Here is a 19,232-nt window from a genome sequence, read left to right as displayed (position 1 = left end):
GTGGCTACATTTGAGTTTGGACTCTAATGAGCTTGCAGTCATTCTCTCCATATGTTCCCTGAATTCCAACTGTTGGAGTAAGTGCTATATATTAGGAGTCTCTCTTTGTTTCCAGGATTTCGCTATTAACGTAGCCGCTGTATTGAAGATGTGAAACAAGAGTTTCTTGTTGATGCTAGGAGAGTTTTCAGGATATATTTGTAGGGGTCCTATTTGGGGCAGGCAAGGCAAGGTATAGTCCAATCTGTTGTTTAGTAGAGCAAAGACGTTAGACCAGAATGGTTTAACTAGTGGACAGTGCCACCACATATGAACATAGGTGCCAACTTCCCCACATTGCCTCCAACACAAAGGAGAATATTGGGAGTTCATTTTTGCTATCTTTTGCGGAGTAAGGTACCAACGATGAAGCAGTTTCAAATGTGTCTCGACGTGGTTCGTGCAATTAATGGCACCTTTGGGGGCCAATATGGAATACTGCCAAGTACGAGGGGCAAGATTAATCTGGAGATCGTCCTCCCATTTTCGCATATATGGAAATAAGAAGTCATCTGGTAGTTGGAATTGCTGATGGTAGCAATCTGAAATGAGTGCCTTAACGTCCCATGCTTTACTGCAAAGATATTCCATTCTTGTCTGTTGGCGTAAGATTTTTACATTTGAAAGGTGAGATTTGAGGAAATGAGTTACCTGGAGGTAGGTGTAATAATGGGAGATTGGTAAATCATATTTCTCAGCCAAATCTTCAAAGTTCCTCAAGGAATTCGCAAAATACAAATGGCGAATAGCAGTAATACCTTTAGCAATCCAGGTTTGGAGATAGATGTTAGGGATAAACGGTGCAAGGCTGCAATGGGAGTCAGAGGCGATGGAAAAGAGGTAAGATTAAGCTTTTTGGTCATGACATCCCAGATCTGTAACAGAGTCCGAGTTGTCGGCAGCAGGTGAGTAATAGGTGGTCTAAATCTCTTAGGTAGCCAGAAAAGTTGCAACAAATTATGATCACTAGCAAACTCAGATTCGATATCGACCCAATTCCTAACCCCAGGTGGGGAGTGCAATCGAATTACAGTTTCCAGCATCGTAGCAATATAATACCTTTTTACGTTAGGGAAACCCAGGCCCCCCGAAATTGGGAAATTGAGCACAACTAAAAGCTACTCTAGAGGGCTTATTCGCCCCAATTAAATTTATTTATAACTTTTTGTATGGCCGGACAGAATCTTGGTGGCAGAGCTATATGCAGCGTTCTAAATAAATATAATATTTTCGGCAAAATGTTCATTTTTATAGAAATGATTCGTCCCAACCACGAGATTGTTTCTGACTTCCATTTAAAACATTCTGCTTCAATCATTTTCAGGAGGGATTGATGGTTTAACCTACAAATATCTTCCGGATCTTTAGGGATTTTAAGGCCAAGATACGTAATATAAGTGTCCCTCCAATCAAAATTATAACAATGTTTATAGCCTTGCAAACTAGGGAACGGAATATGAAAGGGTAGCGCTTGAGTTTTGGACTGGTTGATTTTATACCAAGAAACAGATTGGAAAGTTGCTAGTTCTTTGAACAAATTGGATAATGACACCGCGACGTTCCTGAGGCTTAACAAGATGTCATCTGCAAATAGTCCGATTTTATGTTGGGTCAAACCGCATGAGATTCCTGTTATGTCTACATTTTCTCTAATCCTCTGGGCTAGTGGTTCAACCATAAGTGCAAAAATAAGGGGAGATAATGGACAGCCTTGCCTCGTGCCATTAGGGATGGAGAAGGCGCTCGATAGGGCCCCTGCCGTACATATCTTAGCCGTAGGAGTCGTGTACAGGGGGAGCACAGCTTTAAGAAAGGTTGGACCTAGCTGGTACTGTCGAAGAGTCTCCTCCATATATTCCCAGTTGACCCTATCGAACGCCTTCTCTGCATCCAAAGACAGCAATAACGCTGGGGTTTTCTGTCTTTTTAATATATGGATAATATTATGGAATCTACGTGTGCTATCTGAACCTTGTCTATGAAGTACAAACCCAACTTGATTTGGGTCAATAAGGGAAGGAAGAATCTGGTTAAGTCTTTGCGCCAAGAGCTTAGCATATAATTTAAGGTCAGTGTTCAGGAGCGCTATAGGGCGATAGCTATGGCATAGGTCAGGGGGCTTTCCTGGTTTGGGAATCGTGACAATATGGGCTTGGAGATACTCTGGGGTTATGTCCCCCGTATCTATGATATCTTGGAATACTTGAAGCAAATATGGGGAGAGTATAGGGGAAAATGTTTTATAATAAGTGTTCGTGAACCCATTGGGGCCCGAGGCTTTATTTAGTTTTAGGCTCTTAATTACAGCCGTTACCCCGTCACTAGATATTGGTGAATTCAAGACATCTTGCTGGGATTGCGTGGGACAGGGGAGGTGAATTCTATCCAGGTATTCCCTAATTATACTTAAGGTTGGTTTTGGTGCTGTAGAATCATCTTTGAGGTTATACAATTTAGCATAATAGGCAGCAAACTCATTGGCAATAACTTTAGGATCAGTTTGCTTGCCCTGAAAAGTTGTTATATGACTTATTCTAGACTGAGCTTGCTGCTTCCGCAGTTGCGATGCTAATAATCTATCAGCCTTATTGCCCTTGGAGTAAAAAAGCTTTTATAAGTAATTTTAGTCAATAGGCTGTTTTAGCCACTATGATATCATTGAGTTTTTGTCTAATTTCGTTTATTTCGTGGTACTGCAAGGAGCTAGTCTGATGGATAGTCTGTTTTTCAAGAGATGCTAATTTAGTTTCAAGTTGCAATTGAGTATCGTCCCTGGACGCTCTAAGCCGTCTAGCAAGGGAAATAAATTCCCCCCGCAGAACCGCCTTGTGCGCCAACCATACCGTCTGAGAGCCAACTTCACCGTTAGAGTTTAAAGTAAAATATTGCTTTATAACTTGTTCAATATAGGCTTTATTGTCATCTTTGAGAAGCAGACTATCATTCAGGCGCCAAGGTAACTTATCTGTGGGGGTGTTAGAATTAGGAATCTCAATACCAATAGGGGCATGATCAGACCAAGTTCTTAACCCTATCCAGGCTTTCATAATTTGCGTAGTGGTTTGGGGGTCAGCAAAGAACGCATCAATCCTGGTGTGGGTACGGAAGCGAGGGGAGAAATAGGTAAAGTCCCTGGTGAGTGTATTCTTCGCTCTCCACACATCTATTAAGCCATGGGAATGCAGAAGGTTACTAAACGTTGCACTATGTTTTCTCTGCGTCTGTGATATAGGGCCTCTCTGACCTTTGGCAATATCAACGTTAGGGTCCGAGACCATGTTAAAGTCCCCGGCAATTACACATTTTGCAATTTTATAATGAAGGAGTTTTGGGAGAATTTTCGCTAGGAAGTTGGATTGATGCTCATTTGGGGCGTAAATGTTGATCAGCGAGTATGTGGTATTTCCTATCACACAAATCAGCATCAAATATCTACCCACACCCTTGAACTTTAATTTGTAATTTGTAACTGTAATTTAGATGATATTAGAATAGAGACCCCCCTTAGATTTATTTTTAGCGTAGGCATGATAGGAATGTGGGAAACGTTTAGAGGAGAATTTAGGAGGAGCTAAACAACAGAAGTGAGTTTCCTGGCAAAAGAGAACATCAGCCTTCGCCTTATAGGCATCATGGAGAAGTTGGTTCCGTTTATTGGGGAGTTTAAACCTCTGCAATTTAGCGAATAAAATCGCACCATTTCTGTTGTAGGTGAGCATGCTTTCCCCCAAAAGGGCTGTCACAATCAAATAGAAAACTGACAATATGCCTAGTGCCTGGTAATAAAAAACAAAAAAGAAAAGAAAATATATGCCATGTGCTAACAATCAGAAAACAGAAAGAAAACAAACAGTGAACAGGTGAATAAACCTTTGAGAGCATTGGAACTTAACAAGGTGCTTGTGGTTTTTAGCAGGTAACCACTACTCGACTCCAATTCCAAGTAAGGAGCCTCGGGGAGTGAATAGGTCGAAAAGATGTCCAAGTCAGAAGGAGACATTTCGACGTCTAGAATCAAACTAAGAATGGGAAAATATCAGACCATTTGGGAGAAAGCATCAAACTTTATGCCAATCTGTCTGAAGCTTCTTTTGCGAGCGTGTCGGTGAGAGTCGCTCCGAAGGAGGGTCTTTAGTAGGAACTGGAGGTAGATCCCATCGAGCAAGGGCTTTTTTGGCGTCACTCACTGTGGACAGTATGGTGGGTGTCCCATTACGCTGGATAATAAGCTTGACTGGTTAACTCCCAGCGGTAGGGGATGTCATTCTGGCGTAAGACTAGTGATCTCAGCGAAGGCCTTGCGTTTGAGCAGAGTGGCAGGGGCCAAGTCCATATACACTTCGAGGTGCTGGTACTGTTTTGGCCAGTTTTCCTTTTTGCGAGCGAGAGAGAGTAGTTTGTCTTTCGTTTGGTAAAAGACGAATCTGGCAAGGACGTCCCTGGGGACATTATCAGGGGCTGTTCTAGGTTTTGGTACCCTATGGATACGATCGATAGCCATTTCCAGTGCGTGTAGATCTGGCAGTATCACTCGAAGTAGCTCAGTGATATGGGGTTCCGAATTTCTGGGGAGTACAGTTTCTGGTATGCCCCTGAACCACAGATTGTTCCTGCGGGACCTATCTTCTAGGTCTGGTATTTGACATGCGGGCAAGTTCAGAGCGGGTGTTATTATGGGAGTCTGCTAAGTCATTGTGAGCATCTGCAAACTCACCCATTTTCTCCTCCATGTGCGCAGTGCGATCCCCCAGGTCTCTGATCTCTTTCCTGAGATTGTCAGATAGTTGCTTAATATCACTCTGTAGAGTGTGCTTCATATCCAGGAGCATTTCCTTTATCTGGGCCGCCGTGGCAGGTGCGTGCTCGGGAGATTTACTTATCATAGCGGTCGGCGATGTAGGCTTCTTGCTGCGCAGTGGTTCCAATATGGCTCCGGACCCTGCAGCCGCGTGTGGAGACTTGACTGCGGCTGGATTAAAGAAAGCGGTAACTGCTTTCTGCTGCTGTTTTTGCGCCTGTCTGGCCCCCTCATTGACACAGAGTGAATCGATCGTTTTGTAGAGCTGTTGGGGGAGGCAGAAAGCTATTTTTCCCTCAAAACATCCTCCTCAAGGACGGAGCGTTAACAGTACGTGTCCATCCGGTTCAGCAGGCAAACTCCGCCCCCGCAGAGGGCTTTTTTTGAAGGGTATTACAAATTACCGGCAACTGCATTGCCGGTAAATTTGTAATACCGGCCCCGGCCTTGTCCGGTGTTTTACCGGTGAAATACCAGCTGGGTGGCAACCCTATCTGCAACATAGGGACATATAAGTTCACCTTCAGCCTGACAGTGCCTGCGAAACTGAACTCTGGCCACTAGGGATGTAGCGAACTGCCGTTTATGTGTTTGCGAACGCCGTTCGCGAACACCGGCAAAAAATGCGAACAGTTCGCGAACTTCGAACATCCGCAAATCGTTCGATTCGAACGATCGAAGGATTTTAATCGTTCGATCGAAGGATTTTCGTTCGAATCGAACGATCGAAGCCATTCGATCGAATGATTTCATTCAATCCAATGGCTTCGATCATTCGATTCGAACGAAAATCCTTCGATTTTAGCGGTCGAAGGAATCGAATGGTTGAATGGTCGAACGATTTTTGTTCGAATCGAACGCGAACGCCTATTGGCGAACGTCGCGCGACGTTCGCGAACATTCGGCGGACGCGAACAGTCGAAGTTCGCGCGAACTAGTTCGCCGGCGAACAGTTCGCTACATCCCTACTGGCCACTAAAGCATTTGGGGCAGGTTTAAAGTAATTCTCCAGAGCCTGTACTGTGGCAGCATATGAGGAATCTGCTCCCAGAGTTGTGAAAATAGGGTATGCTTCAGAGCCCAGGGAGTGAAGTAACAGGGCCCTTTTCCTCTCGGGGGAGGTGTCATCCAGGCCAGATGCCAGTAAATAGAAAACTGTTCATACCAGAGATCCCAAGACACTGCAGGCTCTCCTGGGTGCTGCAGAAACTGTTCAGGGGGCTACACAGAGGGTTCAGATGTCCTTGTCGCCATTGTTATATCTCAGTAATGCAGACAGGCTGCAAAGAAAGTTGGTGGATCCATAAACTTAAAACATTATCCCCCCCCCATGGCCTTAATATTGATTTTAACCTTAGGGCTTTTTTAACAGGATGATTTTTATTTTTTATGAAATATCAGAAATAGGATGTATTTTGTGCAACAATGTTTATGGAATGTATCTGTTTATGGGGATCTTTGCAAAGGATAGATGCTTTTCTGTGGACAATAAAGTTTTCTGGACTTTGAATATGGTGGGTAAAAGAAGCGATCGCTTGGAAGTGAGACTATCGCTCATTTGGATGAAGCCATTCGGCGAAACGCTTCAGCGATTGGACGAGAGTGTGGAGGCGGCAGCCTGGTGACCCGCGGAAACGACACTGGACTAAGGTGAACGCATCAGACAGTTCAGTTACGCAAAGGACTCGGAACAATAGACCGGAATGCCACATTGGTTTTAAAGCGATTTTACTGGAGGAATGCTTGTGAGTGCAATTTTCAATTAATTATTCAAATTTTTATAACGCTTCCACACACGTTACTTCCCTTTTACCCACTAAAGTTTTTAGAAGAATGAAAGCGAACTGAGATGCTCAAATGACATATGCCTGTATCAACTTACTTCTTGTAAGAATAAACACCCGCCAGACACACTAGGATCGGAGTGTGGGCTTCAGTGCAACTATAACTCTAAACATCACGGGTGTCAAAACTTGGATATATAAATAAGGACTATAGCCGAAATACCTCTAGCACCACTTAAGTTACAAACTTTTACACTGGTTAAATATTAACTCCTGATGGTGATGCATGATTTTGTATTCACATGCGGTTATATTCGAACATAGCAAATTTATTTTGGAATACTGCACTATATATATTTTATCTGTTTTATTCCCCCTCAAAACCTTGTGGTTCTTGAGGAATACAGCAATCTCATGTGGAAATTAACTGTAATTAATAGACCAGTAGCAAACGTTGTCTCTTTTATTACATTGTCACCCTCTGGTTGTACTTTATAAACCCACAGCAAAAGTTTTTGAGTCTTTTGGGCAGTGAAGTTCCAACTTACAGCGAGTCCTTATCAAGGGCTCTCCCAGGCCCGTAGGAAATTCAAATATAGGTAAAGGGGAATCGCTGTATTTCCTGACAAAGCAAAGGAAAAAGGGAACAAAAACAGATATGCGTAATATGGTGCAGTATTTTCTGCTATTTTTTGTATAGATGCACCTTTAACTGTGCGTGATTAAACGTATATAAAAGTGCAAACAGTGTGTGACAAAATTAAAACACTTCGATTGTGCGACTGTGTGTCTATTTTATATATATATATATACACCACTGTTAGTTTATACATTAGTGTAAAAAAAGATATATGTGACTAGAAAAATTTATACCAGTGAAAAAATAAAAATAAAAAATAAAAAATAAAAAACATAAAAAAAATTTTTTAGATAATAATGTGTAAAAATACCCTTATCTCACAGACACCTCTTATAGTTAATATATTAACAAATTAGTTCTAAAGACACCAAATGGTAGCAAGCATAGAAAGTTTTGGTTTAATTGCTTAATTAGCTTCTTTTAAATGAAATCTTCACCCAGTGCTGATCTGGTGGTATATTATACTCACAGACGTGAGTGAATCTGCGCTTTTGAGAGAACAAGCCGTGTCCTTCCAACAATCATCCGACAACCTTCTAGCTGGGCAGAAAATAGAGCGGCATGTGCAGTATCGTTTAAAAAAGCTGTTTAATAAAAATATAAAATACACTCACAAACGCCTCTTTTAAAATCACATGTAAAATCTGTGAAGTCCGCTTTTCAAATGAAACCGTAGCGTCCTTTACTTTGCTCTGCGCATCTCAGTCTTACGCTGCAGCTCCAAACGATCTGTCTCCGCTCGACGCGTTTCGCCAATAGGCTTCTTCCAAGAGCGATTTCTTCTTCCCATAATGCTCTCCACTTAAAGCCCAGCTAGATTCAAAACTATCCAAACTTTATCCACACAAATGAACATAACCCATCGTAAAGGCATATCTGCACCTATAACTAACTATTCCACAGTATTTTCAAACCTCTGTTGCAACATTCACATTGACACAGTTGTTACAGCGCAGCAGCAACATTGTATTCGCTATCAGTAAAACATGATTAATCCATGTATAAAAAGAAAAAGGAAACCTCTTGCACGTTGTTACAGTATCATATTCCTCGAGATCACATTCTTTCAATTAGTAACATATTATTTTTACTCTAGGAATGCTCTCAAATTGAAATCTATGTTTAAACCTCCTGGAGAGAGGGTCCCCAATTTATGAATCCACCAGCTTTCCTTTCTTAGTGTTTTATTTGTTAGATCTCCACCTCTCCAATCCTTTTCAATTTTCTCTATCCCCCACCATTTCAGGCCTGTTACCTTTTTATTGTGCTTTTCAAGGAAATGTTTTGATACTATATGTTTTACATTTCCTTTTTGTATGTTATTCACATGTTCTCTTATTCTTTCCTTAAGGTTTCTATTTGTTTTACCCACATACTGGAGGCCACATGGGCACTCTAATATGTATATTACATTCGGGGTGTCACATTTTATTAGATTATTTATTTCAAAATTTTCTCCTGTTTTCTGGCTTTTAAAAGTTTTTGTTTTTATACTGTGTCTACATGCCTTACAAAGGCTACATGGAAAAAACCCTTTCAGTTGCTCTTTCTTTTTTTCTTTGCCCTTTTTCTCATTATTCCCAGTATGTACTAATTTTTGTTTCAGATCTGGAGCTTTCTGGAAAATAATTCTTGGCTTTTTAGGTAGAAGGGGTTCTAAGTCTTTATCCAAAGCTAACACATTCCAATGTTTTTCTATAATTCTTTTAACATTACTGGCTTGTGAATTATATTGTGTTACAAAGCACATGTTAAACTTCTCTTTCTCTACATTTTCTAGTATAGTTGTCTCCTCTTTTTTATACTTAAGCATCTGTTTTCTGTCTTTATCCCTTATTGTCTCATATGCTTTTTGTATTTCCCTTTCTTGATACCCTCTATCTTTAAATCTTTTTTTAAGGATTTCGGATTGTATGTCATATTCTTCCAGAGTACTACAGTTCTTTCTAATCCTTCTAAATTGTCCTTGTGGGATATTTCTTATCCACTGTGGATTGTGATTGCTTGAGGCCAGCACATAATTATTTGTATCTACTTCTTTAAAATAGGTACGTGTGCATATTCTACCATTCTCTATATAAATTTGTAAATCAAGGAAATGTATTTCTTTCGAGCTGAAATTTAATGTGAATTCTAAATTGTACTCATTTAAATTTATCTGTTCTACAAATCTTTTTAGTTCTACTTCCCCTTTTTTCCAGATAATTATGATGTCATCTATGTAGCGTTTCCAGATCCCTAGGCTCGCGTCCAGTGCCATTGTTCCCAGGGTATGCTTCTCCCAATATCCCATGAAGAGGTTGGCATAACTGGGCGCGAACCTAGTTCCCATGGCTGTCCCGCAGGTTTGGAGGAAGAATTTGTCATTGAACCAAAAAAAATTATGATTTAGAATAAATTCTATAGCATTTATGACAAACTCCTTCCCTTCCTCACTTATATTTGAATCTTGCATTAAGAATTCTTTTATTGCTCTTAATCCTTGTTCATGCTTAATGCAGGTATATAGAGATTTTACATCCAAAGTGGCAAGAAGCCACTCCGGCTGCCACTCTTGTTCTTCAAGGATGTTCAATATTTGCGTAGAGTCTTTCAAGTATGAAGGTAAATTAATTACATATCCCTGGAGTTTAGTATCTATAAAGTGAGACAAATTATTGGTTAATGAATTAATACCTGAAATAATTGGTCTACCTGGGGGTGTTATTGGGTTTTTATGTATTTTAGGTAAAATATAAAAAAGGGGTGTTTTTGGATATTTATTAATTATATATTCTTTTTCTGTTTTATCAATTGCCTTTTCGTTTTCAGCTTTAGTAACTAATTTTATTAATTTATTTTGGAAAAGTTCTCTAGAATTTTGATCTAATTTTCGGTATGTATTTTCATCATCTAAAAGTTTTATACATTCTGCTTTATATTGTTCTGTGTTCATAATAACAGTCCCACCACCCTTATCCGCTGGTTTGATCGTTATTGATTCATTTTCGCTTAATTCTTTTAGGGCTAGACGTTCATTTTTCGTTAGATTTCTTTTTTTATTTCTTCCCAAATTTTCCAGGTCTTTTAGTATTAATTTTTCATACATTTCTATAGATTTTCCTTTTTCTTGAGATGGTATAAATGTAGATTTCTTTTTTACTTTTTCTTCTGTGTTGCAACTATAGTTTGTTATTATGGCATTTTTATTCATAAAATATTTTTTAAGGGTTATTTTTCTTATGAATTTTTGTGCATCTATAAATAGATTAAAACAATTTGGTTGATTCATTGGTGCAAAATTTAGGCCTTTTTTTAACACTTTTTCTTGGGTCTCAGTTAGATTATATGAACTTAAGTTAAAGATACCATTATTTATAAGGGTCTCTTCTTTTTGTATTTCTTTTACTTTAATCGTTCTCTCCCCTTCTCCCTCAGATCTATTCTTTTGTAATAGTTTTCTCCTCTTTCCTCTTGTCTTTTCTTTGGTGTCCAACTGTGATATGTTTCCTCCCTGTGATTCAATATTCCCTGTGTACTCTTTTCCCCTCTTTCCCACTGTGGTTGATGATCCTTCCCTAAAAAATACTTCTGTCCCTTTTTATGTGTATTTGTATCTTTGTAATTAGTGTAACCTTTGTTCCTAATATCCTTTCCTCCCTGTGCGTATCTTCTAGTGTAGTTAGGTTCCCTCCTATCTACGTATGAATTGTGATGCTTTTGTTCAATCTCCCCTTTCTTTTTGTGACTTTTTCCGAGATTAACTTCTGATGTGAAATCTCCCTGGTTTCTATTATTTGTTCTTTTATAGGGAAAATTCCCTTTATTTCCCCTTCTATAATCATCTTTATCTCTTCCAAACTTCCTTTTCTTTGTTTCTATTATTTCATTTTCCACTTTATTGAGTCTTTCAGTGATCTGTGTCTCTTCCTCCTGGAATTCTCTCAGATCACTGAACGGTTCAATCTCTTTTTGTAATTCCAAGATTTCTTTGTTAATGGTATCTAGATCTTTTGTTTGTTTCTGTATGATTAATTTTATCAAGTTATTGCTACATTCTTCTAATATTTTGTCCCAATTCATTATAAATGTCTCATTTTCTAAGCCAAATGTTGGTCTTTTTTGTATCCTTAAGCCTCTGGGTATTCTTCCACATTCCAGATACCTCTGTAATGTGGTTTTATCCCACCATATCCTTAACTCCCTTTTCATCGCAATTTCCAATTTATCAAGCATATCATACATTTCTATGTCTACAAAGTGTTCTGAATCAATTTGTGGAACATCATCTTTTTCACCAAAAATATCATTAAAGTCATAGTTTTTCTGTAATCTAAATGAAAACATTTCTGTTTTTACCACCCACATAAGATCTCCAGGAGAATTAGCAAAAAGTCCACAGCAAAAGTTTTTGAGTCTTTTGGGCAGTGAAGTTCCAACTTACAGCGAGTCCTTATCAAGGGCTCTCCCAGGCCCGTAGGAAATTCCCAGGCCCGTAGGAGGTTTAAACATAGATTTCAATTTGAGAGCATTTCTAGAGTAAAAATAATATGTTACGAATTGAAAGAATGTGATCTCGAGGAATATGATACTGTAACAACGTGCAAGAGGTTTCCTTTTTCTTTTTATACATGGATTAATCATGTTTTACTGATAGCGAATACAATGTTGCTGCTGCGCTGTAACAACTGTGTCAATGTGAATGTTGCAACAGAGGTTTGAAAATACTGTGGAATAGTTAGTTATAGGTGCAGATATGCCTTTACGATGGGTTATGTTCATTTGTGTGGATAAAGTTTGGATAGTTTTGAATCTAGCTGGGCTTTAAGTGGAGAGCATTATGGGAAGAAGAAATCGCTCTTGGAAGAAGCCTATTGGCGAAACGCGTCGAGCGGAGACAGATCGTTTGGAGCTGCAGCGTAAGACTGAGATGCGCAGAGCAAAGTAAAGGACGCTACGGTTTCATTTGAAAAGCGGACTTCACAGATTTTACATGCGATTTTAAAAGAGGCGTTTGTGAGTGTATTTTATATTTTTATTAAACAGCTTTTTTAAACGATACTGCACATGCCGCTCTATTTTCTGCCCAGCTAGAAGGTTGTCGGATGATTATTGGAAGGACACGGCTTGTTCTCTCAAAAGCGCAGATTCACTCACGTCTGTGAGTATAATATACCACCAGATCAGCACTGGGTGAAGATTTCATTTAAAAGAAACTAATTAAGCAATTAAACCAAAACTTTCTATGCTTGCTACCATTTGGTGTCTTTAGAACTAATTTGTTAATATATTAACTATAAGAGGTGTCTGTGAGATAAGGGTATTTTTACACATTATTATCTAAAAAAAAAATTTTATGTTTTTTATTTTTTATTTTTTATTTTTATTTTTTCACTGGTATAAATTTTTCTAGTCACATATATCTTTTTTTACACTAATGTATAAACTAACAGTGGTGTATATATATATATATAAAATAGACACACAGTCGCACAATCGAAGTGTTTTAATTTTGTCACACACTGTTTGCACTTTTATATACATTTAATCACGCACAGTTAAAGGTGCATCTATACAAAAAATAGCAGAAAATACTGCACCATATTACGCATATCTGTTTTTGTTCCCTTTTTCCTTTGCTTTGTCAGGAAATACAGCGATTCCCCTTTACCTATATTTGAATTACTTTATAAACCCAACCTAGTGAGGCCAGATATGGCTCAGTCTGTGTCAGAGAATCTCATTGCAGTCTTTATGTGAGAATGAAATATGTCTAAGGGCCAGGGCATACACTGCTATTTCGGGAGATTAGTTTCCCCGCGACAAAACGCTTCTTCTTCGGGAGACTAATCTCCCTGAACTGCCTTCCCACCGGCTACAATGTAAATCGCTGTCAGGATGGCAGTCAGATCGCTTCGGATCGGTGCGGCAACTTCGGAAAACGCAGTGCTCCAACTGCCATCCTTCGGGTGAATTTGATTCTAGCCGGCAGGAAGGCAGTTCAGGGAGATTAGTCGCCCGAAGAAGAAACGATTTGTCGCTGGGCGGCTAATGTCCCGAAATAGCAGCGTGTGCCATTACCCTAAAGAGTTCTAACTGCTTCACGCTATTATGTCAGGACTTGAATCTTTTCAGGGATAATGGAGTTACAGAGATTCTGCTCAAAGTGTGTAAGATAAACAAATTCATTCAAAAGAAGGATCCAAGACAGTTTTGCCCTAATGAATTCTGCATTTAGCTGGTCCTAACTGGGTTCCACATTAAAGGAACAGTAACACCAAAAATGAAAGTGTTTTAAAATAATGAATATATCATATACTGTTACTCTGCACTGGTAAAATGTGTGCGTTGGCTTCAGAAACACTACAATAGTTTATATAAACAAGCTGCTGTGAAGCCGTGGGGGCAGCCATTAAAGTTGGAAAAAAGTAGAAAATGCACAGGATACATTGCATATAACAGATAAGCTCTGTAGAATACAATGGTGTTTTATCTATTATCTGCTATGAAACCTGTGCTTTTTCGCCTTTTTTCCAGCTTGAATAGTTGTCCCATGGCTACACAGCAGCTTGTTTATATAAACTATACTAGTACTTATCTGTTATCTACTGTGTATCCTGTGCTTGAATGGCTGCCCCCATGGCTACACAGCAGCTTGTTTATATAAACTATAGTAGTACTTATCTGTTATCTACTGTGTATCCTGTGCTTGAATGGCTGCCCCCATGGCTACACAGCAGCTTGTTTATATAAACTATACTAGTACTTATCTGTTATCTACTGTGCATCCTGTGCTTGAATGGCTGCCCCCATGGCTACACAGCAGCTTGTTTATATCAACTATAGTTGTGTTTCTGAAGCAAACACACCAGTTTTACTAGTGCAGGTAACAGTATATTATATTTTAATAACTTTGATAAACTTTCAGTTTTTAGTGTTATTGTTCCTTTAAAGGGGTGGTTCACTTTTAAATTAACCTTTAGAATGTTATAGAATGGCTAATTCTAAGCAACTTTTCAATAGTTTTCATGTTCTCTTTTTATAGTTTTTGAATTATTTGCCTCCTATTTCTGACTCTTTCCAGCTTTCAGACAGGGGTCACCGACCCCATCTAAAAAAATCAAATGCTCTGTGGGCTACAAATGTATTGTTATTGCTACTTTTTATTACTCATCTTTCTATTCAGGCCTCTCCTATTCATATTCCAGTCTGTTATTTAAAGCAATGCATGGTTGCTAGGGTAATTTGCAAGAAATTGCAAACTGGAGAGCTGCCGAATAGAAAGCTAAATAACTCAGAAAACACTAAAAATAAAAAATAAATTCCAATTGCAAATTGTCTCAGAATATCACTCTCTAAATGTACAGCATACTAAAAGTTCATTTGAAGATGAAAACCCCCTTTAAAAGTTGCCTCAAAGTAATTTGGCTTTAGTTGGACGGTTTAATTGTGATGTTCAGTTTTCTGTAGGGTTTCTAGAAGTTCTCAGACTCTAGACTTCAATACGTTTTTCCTATTTGAGAGGCAACTGAATTAAATGTACCCTTTTCTAATGGTTCATGGGGCTTACATATACTGTGGATAAATGTGAGACAAAATTGTATTACATTGCACAGAATTCCTCTAATGTCAACTCTGAGTGGAGTCTTCCAACAAGACAAAAACTCTTAGAAGATTGGTGGGAGCAGAGGTGGGTCACATTATTATAATATGAAATCTGTACTTATGTTATTAAGGATTCATATATAAAAACAAGTAATAACAAGTCAGATTGTGGCAGAGAGAGAATAGGAAGTGCAATCATCAGATATTTTACCCTCCACCTATTTATTGTAACACAACTGATGTCTGAACCATCAAGATCTGGTATCAGCAGTGAGTCATTGGTTGTAGGGCAGAACTATCTAACCCTATCAAAATCTCCTCCTAATTTTAATAGAATGCATCGTGAGAAGACCCAGATAACTCATGTTTCAGGGGAAGAAGATTAATAAATCTCCCCAAATCTCAGGCATAAATCACTAAGTACAGGGAGTGGCTGTCAAGAGATAGAAAGATAAGTTGCTACAAATACTTCTGTGCTGAGCTGCAGTGGGGAAAGAACTGATGGCAGACGTCTCGTTGGTTCTAAACAGTCGCATCCACATTGTTACTTCTACATTACTGACAAACAGAACCATTTCAGCCTATATCAAGTGTCTGCTGACGCTGGGCAGGTGAGGAGCAGCTTAAAACAAATATATTTACATTTAAAAACTCCATTGAAAACTTTTTATTATCTTTATTATTTTGACTTTGTTCTATTGTCTGTTTATTACATGTTTAAGGTGTAGCTCCTTTTTCTATGGGTCAAATACCGTTGGAAGGCTTAACCTTAATATACTTCATCTTTTTGTAATCTGATTTACCATGTTAGATCACAGCGTGGGCTGGAGGACATTCAGGCTTAATTGTCCCACTGACCCCTAATTAAAGCCACAGCCTAATAAAACCCATTGGGCATATGCAGTGCAACTTTATGTCAATGCAACTCAATCGTTACAGGACTAGGAAGACTTTGTTGAGGGAATTTGGAGCAGAACTGTATTTTATAACTATTTCTAACAGGTATGGGACCTGTTATTCAGAATGCTTGGGAGCTGGATATTGGATCTTTCTGTAATTTAGATATTCATGCCTTAAGTCTACTAGAAAATAATCATGTAAACATTAAATAAACCCAATAGGCTGTTTGGATCAAGTACAAGGTATTGTTTAAAAAATTTGGATTATTTGGATAAAATGGAGAGTGCCTTCCCATTAGAGTCCTACATTGGGTTGAGTACAGATGGATGACCTGCAAGGTGGTTGAGTTTTGGGGCAGATTGCGTGGGTAGTCTGAGGGTAACCCGTCTCGGTACCTGGCTATATTGCAGGACTGTTGGGTTTATTTAATGTTTACATGATTTTCTAGTAGACTTATGAAGATCTAAATTAAAACCCCAGGTCTCAAGCATTCTGGATTACAGGTCCCATACCTGTATAGTCCTGCTAAATGTTGCCAGATATAATGGCATAATCATAAAGGGGGCAGATGGTGTCAAGAAAGAAAATTGTTGAATGACACTCTGACACATTAAAGTAATGTACCCTTAAAAGTTGCCTTAACTAAAAATTTCCCTTAAAACCTTGCTAGTACCAAGCCAGCCCTTCTGCTCCCTGCTGGCACTCAGCACTTATCCTGTGTTATAATATGTGAGAACAAAACTTTGGCTCAACCGCAAATTACACTTAATGGCTACTTGTAAGGATAGGGTCTGGCCAAGTTGACCAGACCCTCCATGCACGTGTGTTAACTTGCTCAATCATGTCACGCACGGAGGAGGGCATGAGCAGAAAAGAGACATCCCAGTGAACCTGGGAGGCAGGGAGCAAACCTCCATAATTCAAAAAGTGACCAGTGCTCAACTATAGGGCGAGTCGATATCTTCTTTTATTTTAAAATTGATCTCTTTGGGTTACTACAAGTGGTTTGGGTCATCCATTGTTGCTACTATCTATCTTATATCCTTCCATACTCTTCCTTACATTCTAAGGGGCCGATGATTTGTGGCTTTTTAGGTATAGCATAGCCTCCTACAAGATCAGGGTGAGTTAATTACAAGGCCACAGTCTCGGTTACCCTGTCCTGCCTTCATCTTTGTGGTGTCCCAGTCTTATAAAAACGAACAGGCGGCTAGTTTTTGGGACAGCTACACCCTCTGATTTTTTCATTATATCCTTTTACTTTACTGCATGATAGTGGCACTCTGTTTGATCCCGATCCTAACTCCTGGTCATAATATAATTTAATTTAGATCTCATTTTTACGCAATTATCTATTTATTAATTGACTCTTATCGCACTGCACTTTATATTTATTTATATCTGAATCAATTTTTTTAGAACATCAACTTCGTAAACGCACCCTATTTTGTATAATTAATTGGCACTTACCAATGAATTGTTGACATCCTGAGCCTAATCATGAATTTCAAATGAATTGATTGTTAATTTTTTAATTTTTTAATTTGGCTACTTTTCATTTGATATACGCACTAAACAGCACTTTATAATTATTTATAATTAATTTAAGAATTGGCTTGGTAATTGATCTGGGAATTGATTGGGTTTATATATATATATATAGACTGGCACTGACCGCACTTTAATTTAAGTATTGCAATTACTACTTATTTAGTAGTGAAGTAATTTACTACTAGATATAAAATTAGGTGTTACCAACGGGGTAGTTTTCTATTCGAATTTTGTCAACTATACTTTAACACACCATCAATACTATACTGTATATAATGATTGATCTATAAATAGTTATTTAAATTAAATTAATTAATTACAAAGTGCGAGTGCTAATCAATTAGTTGTATCATTCTAAATCCATTTTCAATTTGTTACCCAAAATTCATTAATTTTATAAAGTGATTCGTAGCACTATATAAGTTGTTAAAATCAATTGATTTCGTATATCAAATTAATAACCAAGAAATTGGAAATAAATAGTTGGTGGAGTTACTCCCATAGAATCAAACTCAATTTTTTCGAATCCGTGGGAGTACCACAAAGTGGGAGAAGCAGAGGCTGAAGGGCTGCAGTCTCAAACATTAATCTTTTCTATTCTCAATTGTAAGAGGCTATAATATGCTACAAAACTGCAAACCCAACAAATGAAAACAGAATAAGGTAAAAGATAAGAAAAAGTTGTAGGCTAAAAAATGCTTCCACAATTTCCAATCATACTCAGGTGAATGATAGTTTAAAATAAAGATGAGTCAAATATTGCCCTAGAATGCAAAAGACTGATCTACAACAGTGGCTCTCAAACCTACTTCTCCTAGGCGTCATGTCATAGTCAAGTGCAAATACATAGTACAGGTATATCATTTGTTTTTAATCTCAAATATTTTCAAATCTCCTTTATTTTTCTAAGAGTTGATAAGAAGGCTTCAACGTGTGACTAGAAGACCAGCAAACAGGAAGCTTAGAACATCCTTTGAGAGGCAAATAAAGAATATACAAAGCGGATTATAAGTACAAATGCAAGAAGTGGAGAGTGCTTATGGAAATGTGTTGGGAAAAGGTAAGTTTAAGCACATATCTGATATATGGGGATATCACAAGTAATACATTGACTTTCATAGTAAAGAGGAGAAGAGGCACATTGTGATACATCTATAACTGACCTTGGTTTGATACTTCCCAACATCTGAATACCGAAAACCAGGAAAATTCAAGCCATTCCCTGATTTGCCCTGGCCATGCCCAGTTATAGCCAGACACATACTCAGTCCAATCAAAAGTCACATTCCTTACAGGGGTGACAAATTAGGTCTGTCTCTCCTAAATCGGTGCAAGGTTCCCAGACTGGCACACTTTCCTACCTCTTGAAGCACCAGTCCCCAGATCAGTGCAGATGCACGCTTCAGGATTTGTCATGAAATTATCACACAAGTGTGTATATCACAAAATTCTAAATGGTGCCTGTGACACGCAGGGGGGGTGTATTATGATGCTATTGCATCACCATTTGGTGACAAATTTGAAAATAAGTGTTCATTGGCACTTCTTTCACCCCCCCCCCCCAAGCTGGCTCTGTTCTTATGCAGTCCTGCCTAAGCCTTTGTTCTTGCTTGCTACCCTGGTTTTGACTTTGTGCCTATAACCCGACTCTGATTCTCACTTGCCTGCCCTGACTTCTTGCCTGCCCCGACTTCTTACCTGCCCTACCTTCTTGCCGGCCCTAACTTCTTACCTGCCCTACTTTCTTGCCGGCCCTAACTTCTTGCCTGCCCTACCTTCTTGCCTGTCCTGACTTCTTCCCGGCCCTGACTTCTTGCCGGCCCTACCTTCTTGCCTGCCCCGACTTCTTGCCTGCCCAAAGTGCAATTGTGTTCAGGTTATCTCTGTCATTTCAAAGCAGAAAGTTCTGTGGCACCAAAAAGCTTTCCTGTTTACT

The 19,232-nt window shown here is 38.8% G+C and overlaps 1 protein-coding gene across 2 annotated transcripts in view; it reads left to right on the top strand.

The window, feature by feature from the left end:
* The window catches only part of clec4g.L (C-type lectin domain family 4 member G L homeolog), a 55,310-nt gene that overhangs the window by 25,261 nt on the left and 10,817 nt on the right, over positions 1–19,232 (top strand). The window contains exons 1-2 of one of the 2 annotated variants that reach the window (XM_041587133.1): positions 14,607–15,456; positions 18,207–18,356. The exons of the other annotated variant lie outside the window; for it this stretch is intronic. Coding sequence (XP_041443067.1) covers positions 18,314–18,356 — 43 coding nt within the window. The 5' untranslated portion in view covers positions 14,607–15,456; positions 18,207–18,313. Of the gene's footprint in view, positions 1–14,606; positions 15,457–18,206; positions 18,357–19,232 lie in introns of those variants that run through there. 2 annotated transcript variants of the gene reach the window in all.

Source organism: Xenopus laevis, chromosome 3L, assembly GCF_017654675.1.
Source record: "Xenopus laevis strain J_2021 chromosome 3L, Xenopus_laevis_v10.1, whole genome shotgun sequence".
Classification (NCBI taxonomy): Eukaryota; Metazoa; Chordata; class Amphibia; order Anura; family Pipidae; genus Xenopus; species Xenopus laevis.
The sequence above is the reverse complement of the archived record's forward strand: the minus strand, read 5'-3'. Positions and strand labels throughout refer to the sequence as shown.